At 40.5% G+C, this 16,833-nt stretch overlaps 1 protein-coding gene across 2 annotated transcripts in view; it reads right to left on the bottom strand.

Annotated features, from left to right (window-relative positions):
- TPP2 (tripeptidyl peptidase 2) overlaps positions 1–16,833 on the bottom strand; it is a 69,055-nt gene that overhangs the window by 18,030 nt on the left and 34,192 nt on the right. The window contains exons 19-24 of one of the 2 annotated variants that reach the window (XM_039543582.1): positions 16,555–16,655; positions 14,814–14,910; positions 14,383–14,520; positions 11,094–11,338; positions 10,760–10,838; positions 8,720–8,758 (exon numbers count right to left, since the gene is read on the bottom strand). In XM_039543582.1, the coding sequence (XP_039399516.1) occupies positions 8,720–8,758; positions 10,760–10,838; positions 11,094–11,338; positions 14,383–14,520; positions 14,814–14,910; positions 16,555–16,655 (699 nt within the window). The remainder of the gene's footprint in view (positions 1–8,719; positions 8,759–10,759; positions 10,839–11,093; positions 11,339–14,382; positions 14,521–14,813; positions 14,911–16,554; positions 16,656–16,833) is intronic. The other variant, XM_039543592.1, reaches the window with a different exon arrangement.

The following is a 16,833-nucleotide window of genomic DNA, read 5'->3' as shown; positions in this document are numbered from 1 at the left end:
TCCAGTTTGGTATATTTCACGGCCAGAGGGATTTAAAATTGGTCAATTTCACAATTTCAGATGTTTACATCTGAAATTTCTCAGTGTTCTAATCGAGGGGGTCCTGACCCCAAATGGGATCATGGGGGTGGGCAGGTCTGCAAAGTTGCTGTTTGTGGGGAGGGGAGGGGAGGGGGGGTCCCAAGATTGCCACCCTCACTTCTGTGCTGCCTTCAGGGCTGGGCTAGAGGTGGTTCCCGGAGGTGAGGTGGGTAGATGCTGGGGGTTCCTAGCTGCTAGTCCAGGCCAGCTAACATCTCTCGGTGAGGTGGATTATACACTGACAGGAAAAACTGCACTGGTGTGGCGCTGTATGCGAAAACAAGATCCTAGTTTCATTAATTTCTATCAACTTTAATCTTAACATTTAAAAAAAATTGGTGGCAGATACAAATGCATGAAGGAAATGAACTGACTGACTAGGACTAACAGCTATGACTTAGATATTGAATAAACTTTTTTTTTTTTTTTTTTAAAGCAGCACTTTTTCAAAACCTTACTCAAAGAACATGTGCAAGAGCCACTGCTGGACAAATAATGAATTCTTGTTTATATAAAGGTGGTTGTTTTTTTTTAAATTATGTTATATCATAGCAACTGAGTTACTATGATATACTGTAAAACTGAATTTAGACATTTAATATATTATCTTCAGAAAAAATTACCTTAATAAAGGAAGTCTCTCAATGTGTGGCACTTACTCTCAGAGTTAAATGTCACAGCTATTCTCATCTCTCACGGCAAACTAAGAAATATTACAACTTATGAAATTATTTATATAATATGCAACTAGAGTCGGTAAGTCTCAAAGTGTTTTTGCAGAACTACAAACTGTATACATACAAGAATTACTTCACTTGCCATCAAAATATAGGCAACTGTGGAGTGGAATTTAACCACAATTGTTTGCTAAATTTGGTACAAGTGGAAGAAATTGAGTTATATCAGATACAAATCAAACATCTTATTTTTGAGTCATAGCAGACATTAACACTTTTTCAGATCTGCCTCATCTTAAGATTTTATGTAACTTAATCATAGCAGCTAAAACCTTGAAGGAAAAAGTGCTCCTGGCCTGATGCCATCTGTGCCAAATTAGATGCTGAAGAAAAATATTTATACCTGTATTACATCATCTTTAAACAAGGATTATAATAGAAGTGTCACCAAATTTAATTATGATAGCATACAGATAACATTAAAATAGTATTAAGATTTTACCATCTATTCCACCAAATTTTTCCCCCCACTACTCAACAAAAATTCAAGTGGAGGTCAGATGTCAGCTTCATGACACACTTTTTTTAGTCTCATTCTCTTTTCTCAGTTATATCTGTCTACTTTCCCTCTCATATCTGTCTAGTTGGACTAAGATTTTCAAAACAGAGACTTTAATTATACATTTGTCTGACGTACCAGGCAAATAATTACATATAATAAGGTTATTCTAATTCACCATCACAGTTTTCACATGAAATACTCCAGGAGAACATGCATACACATACAGTTGGCTTACTAAAAAAACCATTGTCAGCTTTAAAATTCAAGCAACGTATTTCACATTGCATTTTTCCATTGCACAGGATCTCTCTCTAGGCCATCTGAATGTATGCAATTTCTCATAAAGGCACCAGCTGAATTTGCAAATAGTAAAAGAGGCTCAGAAAAAGAAAAATATAAATATTTAAAACACAAACACTCCTTCCCATTCTTATCCAAAGTTCTCCAAAAACAGGAAGATGGGGAAAGGCATAGGCTATGCCAGACCTCCAACACATTAAGACATCCTTGCCTACATTTCCCTCAAGGAGAGGTTTTCAAACTGTGGGGTGCGCCCCCCTCTGGGGGGGGGGGTATGGAGGAATGTTTAGGGCAGCTTGGTGAGGGGAGCACCACCTCCACCCCAACTCATCTCAGTGGACCGCCCAGCCCATGGGTCAGCGTCAATGCCTCCATGCCCACTGCTGGCTCTGTCCCCAGATATCATCACATATGTCTTCCCACACCCTGAACTCAAAAAGAGGGCGGCTCAGCTCAAAAAGTTAAGACAACTGTTGCCCTGAGCATAGGTTTTCACAGTGTGGGGTGTGCTGAGGTTATTGGGGAGAGTGATGACCTGTTGCGAAGCAGAACAATAGTGTCTTGCTATTTCCGAGCAGCAGAAGCAGTGGCGAAGGCAGCTAGTGCACAAGGAAAGGCAACGATGAAGGGTTTGAGAGCCCCTCCACCTCACACCCCACATGTGCCCTGGATGCTGGAATGGTGGCAGCAGGCAGCAACAAAGGGAGTGAGGTCTGGCCAGCAGCAGCATGGAGGATGCACCTGGAGCCAGCAGATGCAGGGTCTGCAGAAGAGGGCAGCAGGCTGGGAGAGTGAGAGCAAGAGGGATGGGCAGGACTGTGGAGGAGAGAGAAGGGGAACAAAGAAGGGTTGTGCATGGGACATAAATCTCTGAAGGGGGGCACAGCAAAAACAAGTTTAGGAACCTCTGCTCGAGACTTCTGTTTACGCAGATGGCCATTTAAAACCAGTTGGTGCATCCCTTGCTTTTACACAAGAGTACATGAGAGACACATAGAATCCATTTTCCTGATTATTCCAAGTACAGCTCAGCCATTATGCCCTGCTGCTAAAAAGCCCACGACGTGAGTGGGGTACCAGAACAACTCTCTCACTGCCCAAAAGAAAAATCAGTGGGCTTCCATCTTCATTCCAATTCCATGTGCCCAAAACAGCTGATGTAAACAATTGCAGTTGGGTTCTGTGTGGATACTGAATACTTTGTCCTTCAGGCCATGACATGTGGAAGAACGTACATGCTGTAAAATCAATTTATTCTTCTCTCAGTTGACTGGCAGAAACTCTCTGCTAGGGACCAGCAGCCCTGAACCCCTTTATGGTGGGTTCAACCCCAGAAACTCATCTGTTGTAACCACAGCCAATCTGAAGCCACCTCTAAGAGAAAACTTCTATGAGTCTATAAGTCCTGCAGCCACCAGAGATAGGAAACTGTTAAGTCTGGGTTTGCTGAAAAGCAAGACAGGAAAAGCCCTGAATGGAGAAAAACAGTGTCTGTGAAGCTACAGTTAGAATGGAACCCATACTTGGGACATCCTTTTCTACTTTGCATCCAATCTCACTCCTCAGTCTAGCCTTTCAGGGAGAAGGTGCAATAGTAAACATAGTGCCCTTCTTCATAGCTCCAGTGAGGATTAGACCACTGCTCAACGCATGAGTGGTTTGTCTCAAGGTTTGTCTTCACTGGGAACTTACATCAGCATAACTACATCTCTCAGGGGTGTGAAAAATCCATATCCCTGAGAGACACAGCTATGCCACCCTATCCCAATGTAGATAGCACTAGGTGGATGGAAGAATTCTTGTTAACCTGGCTACTGCCTGTCAGGGAGGTGGATTACCTACACCGATGAGAAAACCCCACCTATCAGCATGTCTGCACTGAAGTAAAGCTGTTCCACTATCGCGTTTTCAGTGGAGACATACCCCGAGTGATTTCTGTAGTGAAGGTATAGTTGGACAAAGAATACCTCCTTCAGGAAGGCTGGCTACTATAGCCACAATGATCTTGGCAAACACTTGGAAGCTGTCAACAGGTGAAAGACAAGCATTTAAACTACCAATAGCAACTCTGATACAATGTTTAAGTGACCTCTTGTGGGCCACACAAATGGAACTATGCAAACAGGCATTTTACAGATCCAGGACCACAGGAATTCCCTTAAACTGGCCACTTTGATCGCAAAGCAAAGGGCCTCCATAAAGATTAACTGAACTCAGAGGAAGAAATTCCTAGTCTTAAAAAACATATGAAACACAAGCTGTCTGAGGAAAACAGAGTAGAGATAATAAGTCTCTTGAATCTGCCTTTTGGAGTAAGACTTGGGAGACTGCTCCAGAATGGATCATTTAAGCAAGTCTCCTGCAGTAGAAAAGGGGTTTTGCAATGCCTTGATGGAAACTTGATAGAGTGGCTTAGAGAAACAGTGTTTAAGGAACACTGACTAGAAATTTTGCAGGTCTACATATAAGTGAACCTACTGTCACCTTCTGATGGGTTGTTGTAGACCCATGACACTTCAGGCAAAGATGCTTCTGAAGCACAGCAGACTGATCTCTCTTACTACAGCATATCCTGAAGCAGCCAGAAAATGAGTGTTTGTTATCATGGCTTGGAAAATGGGAACCCCAAGCATTTCTGCCTAAGTAAAAATCATCATCACTTTCTGCCCCAAAACACTGGGACTTTGTAAGTGGTTCCCTCTTGCAGCAAAATGTCAGAGGCTGGGACACAGACATGCAAAGGCAGGTATGTTACCCCTTCTCAATATTTCACCAAAGGGGGTTATGCGTGGTCTCTGTCGAAAGCTAAGAAATAGCCAATTGTGCGATGTTTGTATGGAAAATAATTTTAGAATTACGTAACATGTAGGATATTGGGTTTCAAAATTACTGAAGTGAAACTTATCACCTGAGGCAAGAAGGATCTCAGGGCTAACTCAATCAACACTGAGAACAATGGACATACGTGAAGCCAGCCCTATGTTTACTGTCTGTACCACGTGCAGGCTTGAGGATTTACAATGACAAGAATCCCGAGAAAAGTCTCTGAATAGGGGACCCCTGAGGTAAGAGACAGCAGTCTAACTGTATGAGAGAAGCAGAAAAAATACATGACTTTATCCATTACAAAGGAGAGACTCCGTCAGCAGGGATGTCTCATGAAAGACGGATCCTATCTTTCTGAACTGGACAAGCACTGTAACAACTGACCAATGGATGAGAAATACCATATCTGTTATTAAGCACAGGTGTGTTTTTCATGTTTTTCTTTTACTTGTAACCTTATGTTTCCAAACCCTTATACTTGTTTTTATTTGAATCTGTCTCGAACTCTGTTAAATAAACTTCAATTTGGTTTTACTACAGACACAGATAAGTGCCTTGTATGAAGGAGAGTGCTGAATTAAGATGAAACCAGCAAATTGGGATGCATTGTTTCCAAGGAGGCAGAGGATCAGTATATAATGTGCATGTCCAGAAAATAAGGGACTGGGTACTCAGTGGTATGTAAATTGCAAGCCTGCACCGGGAACAAACAGGGCTTATGGACTGCAGAACAGAGTGCCTGCATTGCCTGCAACCAGTAGTTGGGGAGGGTTTCCCTGGCAGACACAGACAAGACTCTCTCACTGTAAGTAGGAGGTAGTGATTCACCCCGGACACCTCAGGTAACCTCCAAAAGTGTCACACAGGCTACCTCTGAAGAGGATTAACATGTAAGGGAATCTTGGTGGCAAAGTCTCTGGACCAGGCCTATAGCTATAGAGTTCTGAGTGACACTGGATCTTCCACACACCACCGGGACACTGGAAAGTAAACTAGTAGCCACCTCCAGGAGGAGGTGGTACATCTGTTCAGAAATGCTCTTCTTCCGTAGCCCTAACCAAACATCCCAAGGGCATATAATACCTTTTCTGGGCAGTTTCCATTGTATTGTATCTTATTATGGGACCCACTATTCTGTCTGTATAGAGTGTAGTTCCACTACCAGACACGAACCATCCCTGCTGATGGAGGGGGAGCGCAGAGTGAGGGCAGCTGGCTTCAGCAGTGTTGCCAAGTATGCTCTGTCTATGTGAGCATGTTCAGTACAAGGCAAGCAGCAAATCTGGGGGGTGGAGGAGGTGTGCCAGTGTGACCCCGCATGCTGCCCTCTCCTCCCCTCTGCCTCTGCCCACTACCACAAGATAGGAAAGTGTTTCCCGGAAGCCAGAAGTGTAGCATTAAACTTATACTTTTAGTACCTACCATGCCCTCCTAAAGGACCGACTAAGGACTAGTTGTGAGCCTAAGAGCCCCTTTAAGCCAACTAGCAAAGGGCACACCCAACAGACTATAGTTAGAACATTTAGCCAAACAGTGTCTTGTATCACAAACTGGTGACAGATTGTTTATTAATATTATTGTGTGATGTTTGTATGGTTAGTGTACATAATGCTTTACACATGTGCTAGAAATAGGTTACTAAAATATCTTCCAATCAAGCAATGTAAGTAGAGCGGACAAACAAGTTTGTCACTGACAAAGGAAGGTTGTTTTGTCTGTCTCCAATGTAAACTGAGCAAGGTGAAGCCGCAGACAATAGAAGTACATTTACATTTAATGTAAACAAAGTGATTAAGATAACTGAAAAAGCAGATTCACCAGTGGATGAGGAAGATTAGTATGGCATCTACACATCAAGAGAGGAGAGGAACTTTGTCAGGGTTTACTTTCCAAAGAACACATTTCAAAGGTTTACTGGACTATAAAAAGGAGGTACCCCATAGGTACCCATTACTTAGGGGACAGCACTTTCCGATTCTGAGAATGCTGGATCCTCCTACCAGGAGATGCCGTAAGTGAGAAAGTTCTTTAGACAAACTTGCTAGACTTAAGTTGTAGGTACGATAAAGCATGTTTCATTTTGTTTGTAAGCATTTTCTGTTATCATCTCTGCTTATTATCACTTAAATCTCTGTTCTGTGTTAATAAACTTATTCTTAGTTTTACTATAAACCATCTCCATGCTGTTACATTTAAGTACAGAGTGAGTCCTCAGCTAATCTAACAGGCTAGTGTGTATACCATTTATTTGGAGACAGCAAACTTAACTTCTGTGAGAGTGTCCTGTGAGAAGGACTGGACACTATAGTGACACCCCTCGATGGAACTCTGCTTCATTGATTTTAAGATTGGGAGACTCTCGAGGAGTATGTTGGTGAGGTGGACACACTGGCGTGGCAGGGAACTGACTGTCTAATCTCCAGGAACGCGCACTCTTGCTAAGGTAGTGGGGTGACAGCGGCTTACTGTTCTGGGCAGCCCTGAGGAGAGCATCACACTAGTATCCAATATACCCTGCGTGGTTTTATGAATAAGTACTATATTAGCTCCTTTATTGTGGATTCACAATTAATGTGATCAACACATCCTAGCCTGTAGGAAAAGGATCCATTTACATGGGGATTTTTACATTCTTTCTAAATGAGCTATAGTTAATTCTAGAGATGATACAAAAGTGAACACAGGAAAATGGCAGCAGTCTGCATCAAAGTTCTTTGATCGTCTGACCTTCTCCTTGTACTGATATATCCATACCAAGACCAACAAAGATAGCAGCCTCTCAACCTTACAGGCTCTTAGCAAATACAGCAGAGGTGTAGAATATATTGCATAGATCTGGTAATTTCCATGACCCACATCCTTCTTCTCTTCCCCAGTCAAAACTCCAACCCATCAGATTAATGAAAGGTAGAGATATGCAACTAGGTATGATTTCCTTCCCGAGCCTGGAAACAGACTCCACAGAGAGAAAAGAAAATAGGAGGCAAAGTAATCATGTCACTTTAGAAGAGGCAGATGAAAGGGTGGGAAAGTAAGTTAGCCAGACATAAGTAACCTACATCAGCTGGGAGTCAGGAAAGAACTGAAGTGAATGACGCAGCCCTTTTAAAAAAGATCAATCATCTTCCTTTGGTTTTCAACTGCCCATCTGCTGGCAGAATGTTACAATACGTACTACAATAAAATGCTCATTTTACTGAAAACACTTACACATTCCAATGTTACTTTATCATTTAATTTCTTTACATGAACGATACTAGATAGGAAAATGACAGTTTTTTGTAGATTATACAATGAGCTCCAATTATGATTTCTACTGTTCCATGAACAGGCTGACTTTGTCAAAATTAAATTAATCTACATTAAGCTATGTTTATGCTTTGTTTAAGAAGATCACAGAAGCTAGGGCAGGTCTACACTAAGAGCGGGGATCGAACTAGGGTACGCAAGTTCAGCTACGTGAATAGTGTAGCTGAATTCGAAGTACCCTAGTTCGAACTACTCACCCGTCCAGACGCCGCGGAATCGAAGTCCGCGGCTCCAAGGTCGACTCCGCCACCGCCTTTTGCAGTGGTGGAGTACCGGAGTCGACCCCGGCGCTTCCGGAGTTCGAACTATCGCGTCCAGATTAGACGTGATAGTTCGAACTCCGAGAAGTCGAATTCACCGCGTCGACCCGGCTGGTAAGTGTAGACTAGCCCCTAGAGATGGAAAAGTCTATTAGGTCATTTAGTCCCCCTCCCCGCAAAAGCAGTGTTGTTTGCTGCAGTATGTTTTCTAGTGCCACATCCAGTCTACGTTTCAGTACACCTAAGCCTCAAAGAAATACATCCAGTTAGTGGTGAGGAGGGATTGGATACCATGCTTTATATCATAAACTTTAAGTTAAAATTTCAGTGCATTCATTAAGAGACAAGATGGAAGGCAAAATATTTGCCATGGAAAATCTTGACTCCAAGCACTTTAGAGAGAGAGAATGGGGGAGTAGTATATAATAAAGAAAAGGAGTTACAGAGTGACTCATTATACACGCATTTTTAAGGCACTATCACAGAAGTATCTGGGTGCTCAAGTGTAACTTGATATTACAGTAATATTTTGTTGGTCTAACAGCAGAGGTTGCTTAAGGCGTGAAGTGGATAATTCAAGACTACATAAGAGAAGGCAGCTGAGGGAGACAATGAAAAATTAAGTATAATACTAATAGAAAAATTCTCTAAGTTATATGCAAAAAGACTTAAGCATATCTTTTCCAAAAACTGACATTCAGTACCTTTTTAAATTTTCCTTGTCGTTTTGCTGCAGACTGCCCCTGGGAGTTAGAATAACATACCGTAAGAAAACATGCACACACTACACAGGATGGAGACACCTTCTCTGTATGATTACGGTTTATTTTCAACCTAGAGAGCTCAAACTACTAAAGTGCCAGGTCTGTGATCAAAACATGCTCTTAAAGCATACAAATATTTTAATGCCTTTTAAATTAAAAAAAAATAGTAATGCATTTTTGTGTATACAGTTTGTTGTTCCTAGTAAGACAGAAGTGTTGTTAACCACTTAGCTCAATGAAAAATGGCAAAATGAACTTTAGAATGCAACACAATTGAGAGTTTTAGATTAAAATGGAAATTAAGTGGCATTGTTCCGTTTTATAATACTTAAGTAGAATTATTGTACAAAAATTCTACTGCTTTTTTTTTTGTTTTTGTTTTGTTTTTTTAAGTTCACACTTAGTGGACTAGAATAACACTGTTGCCTATTCCTCCCTTCTGTCACTTGGTGCACAGTGATGTTCACTGATGGCAACAGCAAGAATGTGACACTATCGATGGCACCCATCCAACAAACTGTTCCCATAACATGATACACAAGTGCGTGATTGTGTAAAGAACCTGAAGTGAAAATTTCTCTTGAACCATTTTCAAGAAAACTGACTTAATAAGCAGTAACTATTGCATCACCAGTGGTTCCCACTCTAGAAATTACTGTACCTAATGGGTATTTAATTTGATGTAAAATAGCCTAGCCAAGAATTGCAACAAATTGTTCTGCTGAATTTCAGATGAAAGGGAAAATATCCTATACTATCATTATAGTTATATGTTTATCAAAACAGCAATAAATTTCCAATCTGGCTGTGAATTTATTGTACATACAAGTAAATATAAGCCAAACTAAAAGTTTAACATGCTGGATTAGTGGGTTTCTCAAGTTTTTCTGGCCCAAGAAAGTATGGCTTCCTAAATACAAACATTCAATTTTCTTGTAAATTGTTATCTAGACTGTAGTATTATATGCACCTGGATTTAATACATTATGTTGTCTCCATAATATGCCATAAATCAAATACATTTAATCTAACCTGCTTGAAATTATTTCTTGTCCTGCTACACAAGATTTCCTATGTCCCAACATATGCCTATGACTGTATAGAAAACATTTGACATTTAATCTTAGCAATAACCAATTTAAAAAATACTGGAGTATCTGAGAGAATCCTTCCTAAACTTAGCACTAAGTGAAGTGGAGACTGATTTGGCTTTTACAGCTAGAGTCAGATTGAAAATTAATTCAAGTCAGGAAATTCAGTTTCTACGTCTCTACACACTGACCAAGGAGGTACAGCTTTTCCATTATGACATAAGGAGGTAGAAAAAAGATCTTATGTCATTACATTGGCGCACACAGCTGTATTAGTGGTTTACAACATCAGAAGTCTGCAGCAGATAAGAAATCCTGCCCCAGCATTACAGTCTACAAAATAGATGTCTCCTAAGTTTTAAAAGTAAAATGTAAATAGGTGTCAAAAGGCACATTTATTTTGTACTTTTTTTGCTGGAAGCTGCATGCACGCGAGTAAGGAGTGTACCACATAAGTGACTAGAAAAGCAACATGCAAAAGCAAAACACATGAAGTAGTGCTGTACATTAAAAAAATGACATTCAGGTAGACAATTATACAAAGAAACCTATTCTTACAAGTTTGTCATGACCGTGAAAAAAAAGCAGTTGCCTCTACAGCAATTCAAAATGTTTCTGCATAGTTTAAAATAATTTTTGGAGACTTATGATTTACATGTTATAATTTCAAATTAAATTGCAGGATTACATTTTAAATATTCAGAATTAAGTTTACACTAGGACAACTGATTTTACAAAAACCCATGTGTCTCACTTACTACACTGAATACTCTCTTAACAGGAAGATTAAGAAAGTAAGGCACAATGATCGTCATCAAGACACAGAATTTCTCATTTAGATAAATAGGAACTTTTGAGAACAGAGTCTTTACTAGTTTCAAGTACTCACAGCTTTCTTTCCAAGCTCCGTCTTAGACAATGTCAGAGCTCCTACAAGATAACATCCTGGCCCTGCTCCTTTAGGTATTCTAATAAAAAATAAAGGAAAATACAAACGTACTCAAACAAGGATATGCTAAAATTAAGTTCCACTAATACTAAACATATAAAGAACTCAAAACTGTTAAAACAGCAACACTTAAAGTCACATTTTGTTAATCAGTTTACAATGTGGAACTACAAACGCTAGAAAGGTATGTATCACATTGATGGGTATCATTTTAGTTGGATTTATAGAAGCAGCTGGTTAAATCTACATTGGAAAATAGGTAACTTCAACTTACTTGTCATCAGGCAGAGATGTAACAAAGAATGGATGACTGTGTTTTGGTGGCAATGTCAAACTGTTTGATTTCTTCTTTCCTAAGAGAGCAAGGCTATGGTTTTCATAAATATCTAAGCTCAAAGTATTAGACAACCTGTGAGAAACAACGAACGGAAGGTCTTTGATGCGATCCAGTTCACTGTTCTGTTCATGACGGATTTGTAACCGAATAGTATAATCTCCTTTCTCCAGTTTCAGGGAATACTGAAAGAAAGAGGTTCTCATAAAATGCCAAGATTAAGAAGTTTTACCATGCATACACAATCCTACAAATAAAATCAGAATCACGTTCTTACTTAAGCTGCCAGACCTGTAATTGGTTAACAGAAAATCTTTTGTCTACATTTACATTAATGAGAAATAAAAGGTAGTAATGCCCAGTCCCTTTGCTGTCAGTGGAATTATTACCTCACTGACTGAAGGAGCATGTTGTACTATATACTGAGGATTAATGGCTCACTTTGTATTATTTTGGGGAACTGTAACTAATACACATCTTTGCAGGAAGCCCCTAGAATGCTCTGATTACCGGGGGTTGCAGATGTGTTCCCTTTCTTGCAGTATTGAGCATTCAAGCCTGAATATATATAAGCTGCTGCAATCTTGTTCCTTAGTTCCTTTTGCCACTTCAAAGACTACATTCTAGACTCCAAGAAGTGGGGATGGAAAATATTGTGTAGCTACGTGCACTCAGTGATCTCTAAGAATTACACCTGCAGCCATGTAGCCTACTGAACATTGGTTGTACAGAGTCACACTTTTGGAAGACTGATGAGCAGCTGTGTCTCAACAGGACTTCAACTGCAATACCACTCTTCCAAACTAGGCCTCAGATCTTGAAACTAGGAAGCAATATTGCTTGAAGGTATGGATAAAGGTGATGAAAACAAGTTTTCAGATACCTTTGATAAGGATGTTTCTAAGAAGCTACAGAAGTTGCCTTATTTCTAGTGAAAGCTGTAAGAACTTCAGGTACCAGTGACACAATCTCTGGCAGGTTGTACAATTTTTAATCAAGATGCAGTATCAGTCTGAATAATTGAGTGGATAAAGCCTCATTCCCATGAAGTACAATCTAGGGAATTTCCCAGTAAGCGTTGTCTTGTCACGATAGAGCAAACTCATAGTTACTGTGTCAAAGTTATGTAGCCCAGCTTCTCCTAGCTTTTGTAAGTGGCTAGGGAAGACTACTAGTAGATTAATCATCATCTTTCTTGAGTTAATCCAGTCAAACTGTGTCTGCTACTACCAGTACATTACTAGATTTGTTTATATGGAATCTGACAAACCAAAATTCTGGTTGTGGGCAAAGAGCCACATTGTCATTATGAAATATCAAATGAGTAGGGTCCAGTGATCATGGCCTGCACTTCATAGACTCTGTCTTTCATATAACAGCAGCAGCAAATAATCTTCAAGGAAAGGTAATAAAAGTCCTGATTCAGCAGAGCACCCACAAGTGTGAGCAATCCCATTTAAATTAATGGAATTTAAGCCCATTCTTGAAGTTAAGAAGGTGCTTAAGAAGGTGCTTTACCAAACAGGGATGGGATTAGTCATAAGCACATTCTCAAACTTAGGCATATGTGTTTTGTTGAAACAAGTTCATAAAGGGCAGTCTGCCAGAAGCTCCAAAGATACTCCATCAGCTCTCTAAGTACCAGATTTAAACCCCAAAGCAGGGGTTCTCAAACTGGGGGTTGTGACCCCTCACGGAGTTGCAAGGTGGTTACACGGGGGTCATGGGGCTGACAGCCTACAGCCCCCATTAAATTAAATTACCCCTCTCCTGTTTTTAATTTATAAAAAGGAGTCACACTCAGAGGCTTGCTGTGTGAAAGGGGTCACCAATACAAAAAGTTTGAAAACCACTACCAAAGAGGACCCAACTTGTGTATTGTTAGGAAGACGTGGAGGAGACCTTGGAAAAGTTGTTTCATTACGTTTCATGATGTCTAAGAAGTGGAACTTTGACAACGTTCACGGTAAACTGTTACGAAGCCAAGTTACAGTTTAGCAACCTACTTTTTTGTTTGTTTGTTTGTTTTTTGAGGGGTGGGGAGGGGTTGAACAGCAAATGGATAATCCAATATGAGAGAAATAGAAGCAGATATTGTGTCAACTTGCTTTAGGACTGCCCAAAGAGAAAATCTCTCCCAAGTCAACATAGGTTTGTGTGGCCCTCTATCAAGAGAGTCTTAATAGCTAAAGATTGTGAGAGCTTTTTGGAGATAAAGATTTCAAAAATCAAGCAGTCAAATGCATGAACTTTGGGTCTGGATGTGGTATGCTGGCCTGTTTCTGTGAAAGGAGGTCTGGAAGTTATAACATCAAGTGTCTAATTTATATTCTCTCCATTTGCTGGTGATTATAAAGCTTGAGTGATGCAGTTTGTGTGTACAAGAACTTGTGAATTTATTTTGTTTCTTCAATTAAAAAAAAAAAAATACAACTATGGGTACCCATCATCCAGTACTCTAGTGAACAACAAACTTAAATTGATCTTTCCAGAACAGTAAGAATGATCAAAAGCTACATTAATAAAGGCCAACTGGGAATCTGAATTATAAGAAAATAATTCCAAGAAGACTTCCAAAAGACGACTTCCCCTTTTCTTTTTATTCTTTTATACCAATTCAGATATACAGCCTTTCCCAAAGAGGTACAGGAACCTATACAGAGGGTAGAATACCTAGAAAATCCACCCTCCTACCAAAGGCAGCACCAAAGAAGTCTTCCACAATCAGTCTCTCTCACTTAAAAAGGCTGTTGAAAGACATTGATGGAGGCTACCTTAGAAATCTAATACAGGTGCCTCTGATAGGACCAAAGGCAACCACTCTGCTAGACAAATACACCAGCACTAGGAAGAGCTTGAGGGACCCTTTCTGCCTTACACAGAAAAACTGAAACTGTGCAACATCTTAGTAAAAAGACAGGGACTGCAATTCACTTCTCTGGTAGCACTGGTCACACTAAGGCAAGCAGTCACATGGTAAAAGCTTTTTGTAGTTAAAAAAAGAAAGTCAAATATTTCAGATCTTCTTCCTTACTCTACAAGGAAAGAATGACATGTTCCACCAGAAACACTGGCAATTTCCCGTTAGCAAGTTCCTTTTACAAAATACACCTACTACATGTTGTGGTTATCTGACGGCAGGGTCTATCTATACCCATAGGTCTGGATTGGAGACAGATGGGGAGGGGAAAGAGAATGTAGAATGTCTGATGAGGGTAAATATCTGTACCTGGTGTGGATAAGCGTCACCTGACCCCATTTGTCTTTTGTTCTGGTCAAATATAATCCACAGCTGGCTGTCAAATTCAGATTCATACAATAATTCACAAAGCAGTGGACAGCTTGGAGTCACTTCCCCACTCTTAGGCTATAAAAAAAAAGTCAAAACACAGTTGAATATTGCGTAGTGAAAGGTACACTTCTGAAGTAATGATTCAGGAATAAGTCTATATTAATCATAGTAAAACTTAAAACAATCCTTCCAATTTATGATTAATTAGAATCCCTGTTCTCGCAGTTTGCATTACAACTGGCGTCAGCTACAGAAACACCCCAAAATTCTGCGATCCAGCACATCCTACCCCTTTTGTTAGGAAATTCACAAAAAAGTTCTAGAGATATGAAGTTTAAAAAAGTGTTAAAGAACCAATTAAAACTTACTTGATGAAAGTTGTATGTCAAAATCATCTCATATAGTTGCCGATTATTTGGCAAAACATCTCTGGATCCTAAAGGTTTTATTTTAGCGCTCACTGGTCTGCAATTAAACACAGCAGCAAGTTTCAGGAACAGTTTTCCTAAACAATTTACCTTAACAGTTTGTCTAAACAGAAACTCGCATGCATTATAATACAGTCTTCAATTACATGATTGATCACATGCTATTTTTTCACCCCGGTTCCTTGTCCTAATCAGTCACAGTTTCTCCCTCACCCACTTCACAACTCATCAGATCTCCCCTCTCTTCCTCTGCCATTTGCCCTCTTCTCCCCCCGGTTCTCAGTTTTATTGTCCAGCCAGTCCCAATCTCTCCCCCTCCCACCCAGCTCCTCATCCAATCTCAGTGTTTCTCCTCCATCCCACCAACTGTTTCCCAGTTCCAGATTCTTTCCCCAACAATCTCTTAAGCTTTCAGTTCTAATCTTCTCGCTCAACTAGTTTGAGTCTCTAACCCCTTCGGGATCCTAGTAACAGTTTCTATTCCTCCTCCCGCCAGCCCCAGTCTCACCAGGATCCCTGTCCCTATCTACTCCTTTTCCTCTCCCCCTATTCAGTTCTAGTCCCTTATGCATTTGAGTCAGGTGGCTTCCTCTTCATCCTCACTGGGACTCGGACAAGGAGCCCAGAAGAGGAGACTAGGACTGGCTGGACATGGCAAATGTGATTAGGATGAGAAGTCTTTCTAGGCACCATTAGGCAGACCCACTTAACACAGGAGAGCCAGTATCCCTGCTCAGTTCCAGACTCCCGCCCTACTCTGGCCTGAAGTAACCTGGAGCTGCCATTATAAAGAAAGTCCTAGCACATCCTGCTAACCCTGGGATGGAACATGCTCAATTGCTGTGTGACACACGGGCAGTCTGGTCAGCACTAGACACTCTGACGTGCTGGAACATGCTCAGTGAGAATTGAATCTTCAGAGATTTTAGCTACTAAACCCTACAAAGGTTGAGCATGGGTAAATACATTTTCTGAAAGGCTTGTAACTTGGCCAAATTTGGGTAGATTTTTACAGGAACAGTAAAGGCTATCCCCAGCCAAATTTCAAGTTCTTGCTCCAAAGCACAATGGCACTACGGATTCCCAAGCAAAAAAAGTTCCCAGAGTGTTAAAAAACAAACATACATTGCAGAACATGTTTTTTCACCTTGCCTTGTTCTCTGGAACAGCTGCACTGTTCAGGTTGATTTTTTTTTAAGTCAGCCTGAAGCAGAACACGGCATGGACATTTTCAGTCCAAATGGTTAAAGTTTGGAAAAGGCCTGGTATGCACTGAGGCAGGGAGGGGAATGGACGATCTAAGTTATGCAATTTCAGCTACGTGAATAACGTAGCTGAAGTTGACGTACTTAGATCTACTCACCGCTATGTCTTCACTGTGGTGAGTCAACTTCTGCCTCTCCCCCATCAACTCTGCCTGCGCCTCTCACGGCGGCGGAGTACAGAAGTCAACGAGAGAGCACTCGGGGGTCGATTTATCGCATCTAGACTAGATGCGATAAATCAACCCCTGCTGGGTCAATTGCTGCCCGCCGATCCAGCGGGTAGTATAGACATACCCAAACTTATTCATTTTACTGTTAATTCATGTTTATTTTCAGAATTACTATTTTAATTACATGCTAAGTAACTTTGAAAAATTAGACAATTTTCAACAAAGTCCCCAAAACAGCAACTGTACCTGAGCGTTTGGACCCAGCTTTTTAGATTTATGCAAGGAGCAATATCTTCATATTTCAGTGTGGATTGAACATCAAAACGGACAATGCCTTCTGAAGCATGCTTTAAAAAAAAAAAAGTGTTTAATGGTTAATTTGGTTCCCAGCTTTATTTATAAATACATATAAAAAATTGTAACCCATTACTGGCCTTTCGTCAGAATAGAATCATAGAAGTGTAGGAGTAGAAGGGAACTCAATAGGACTTCCAGTCCAGTCCCCCACACCCAAGGCAGGACTAT

The sequence above is a fragment of the Mauremys reevesii genome, linkage group 1 (genome assembly GCF_016161935.1).
Source record: "Mauremys reevesii isolate NIE-2019 linkage group 1, ASM1616193v1, whole genome shotgun sequence".
In the NCBI taxonomy this organism is placed as follows: Eukaryota; Metazoa; Chordata; order Testudines; family Geoemydidae; genus Mauremys; species Mauremys reevesii.
Note: the sequence above shows the minus strand (reverse complement) of the source record. Positions and strands in the feature narration are given on the sequence as shown.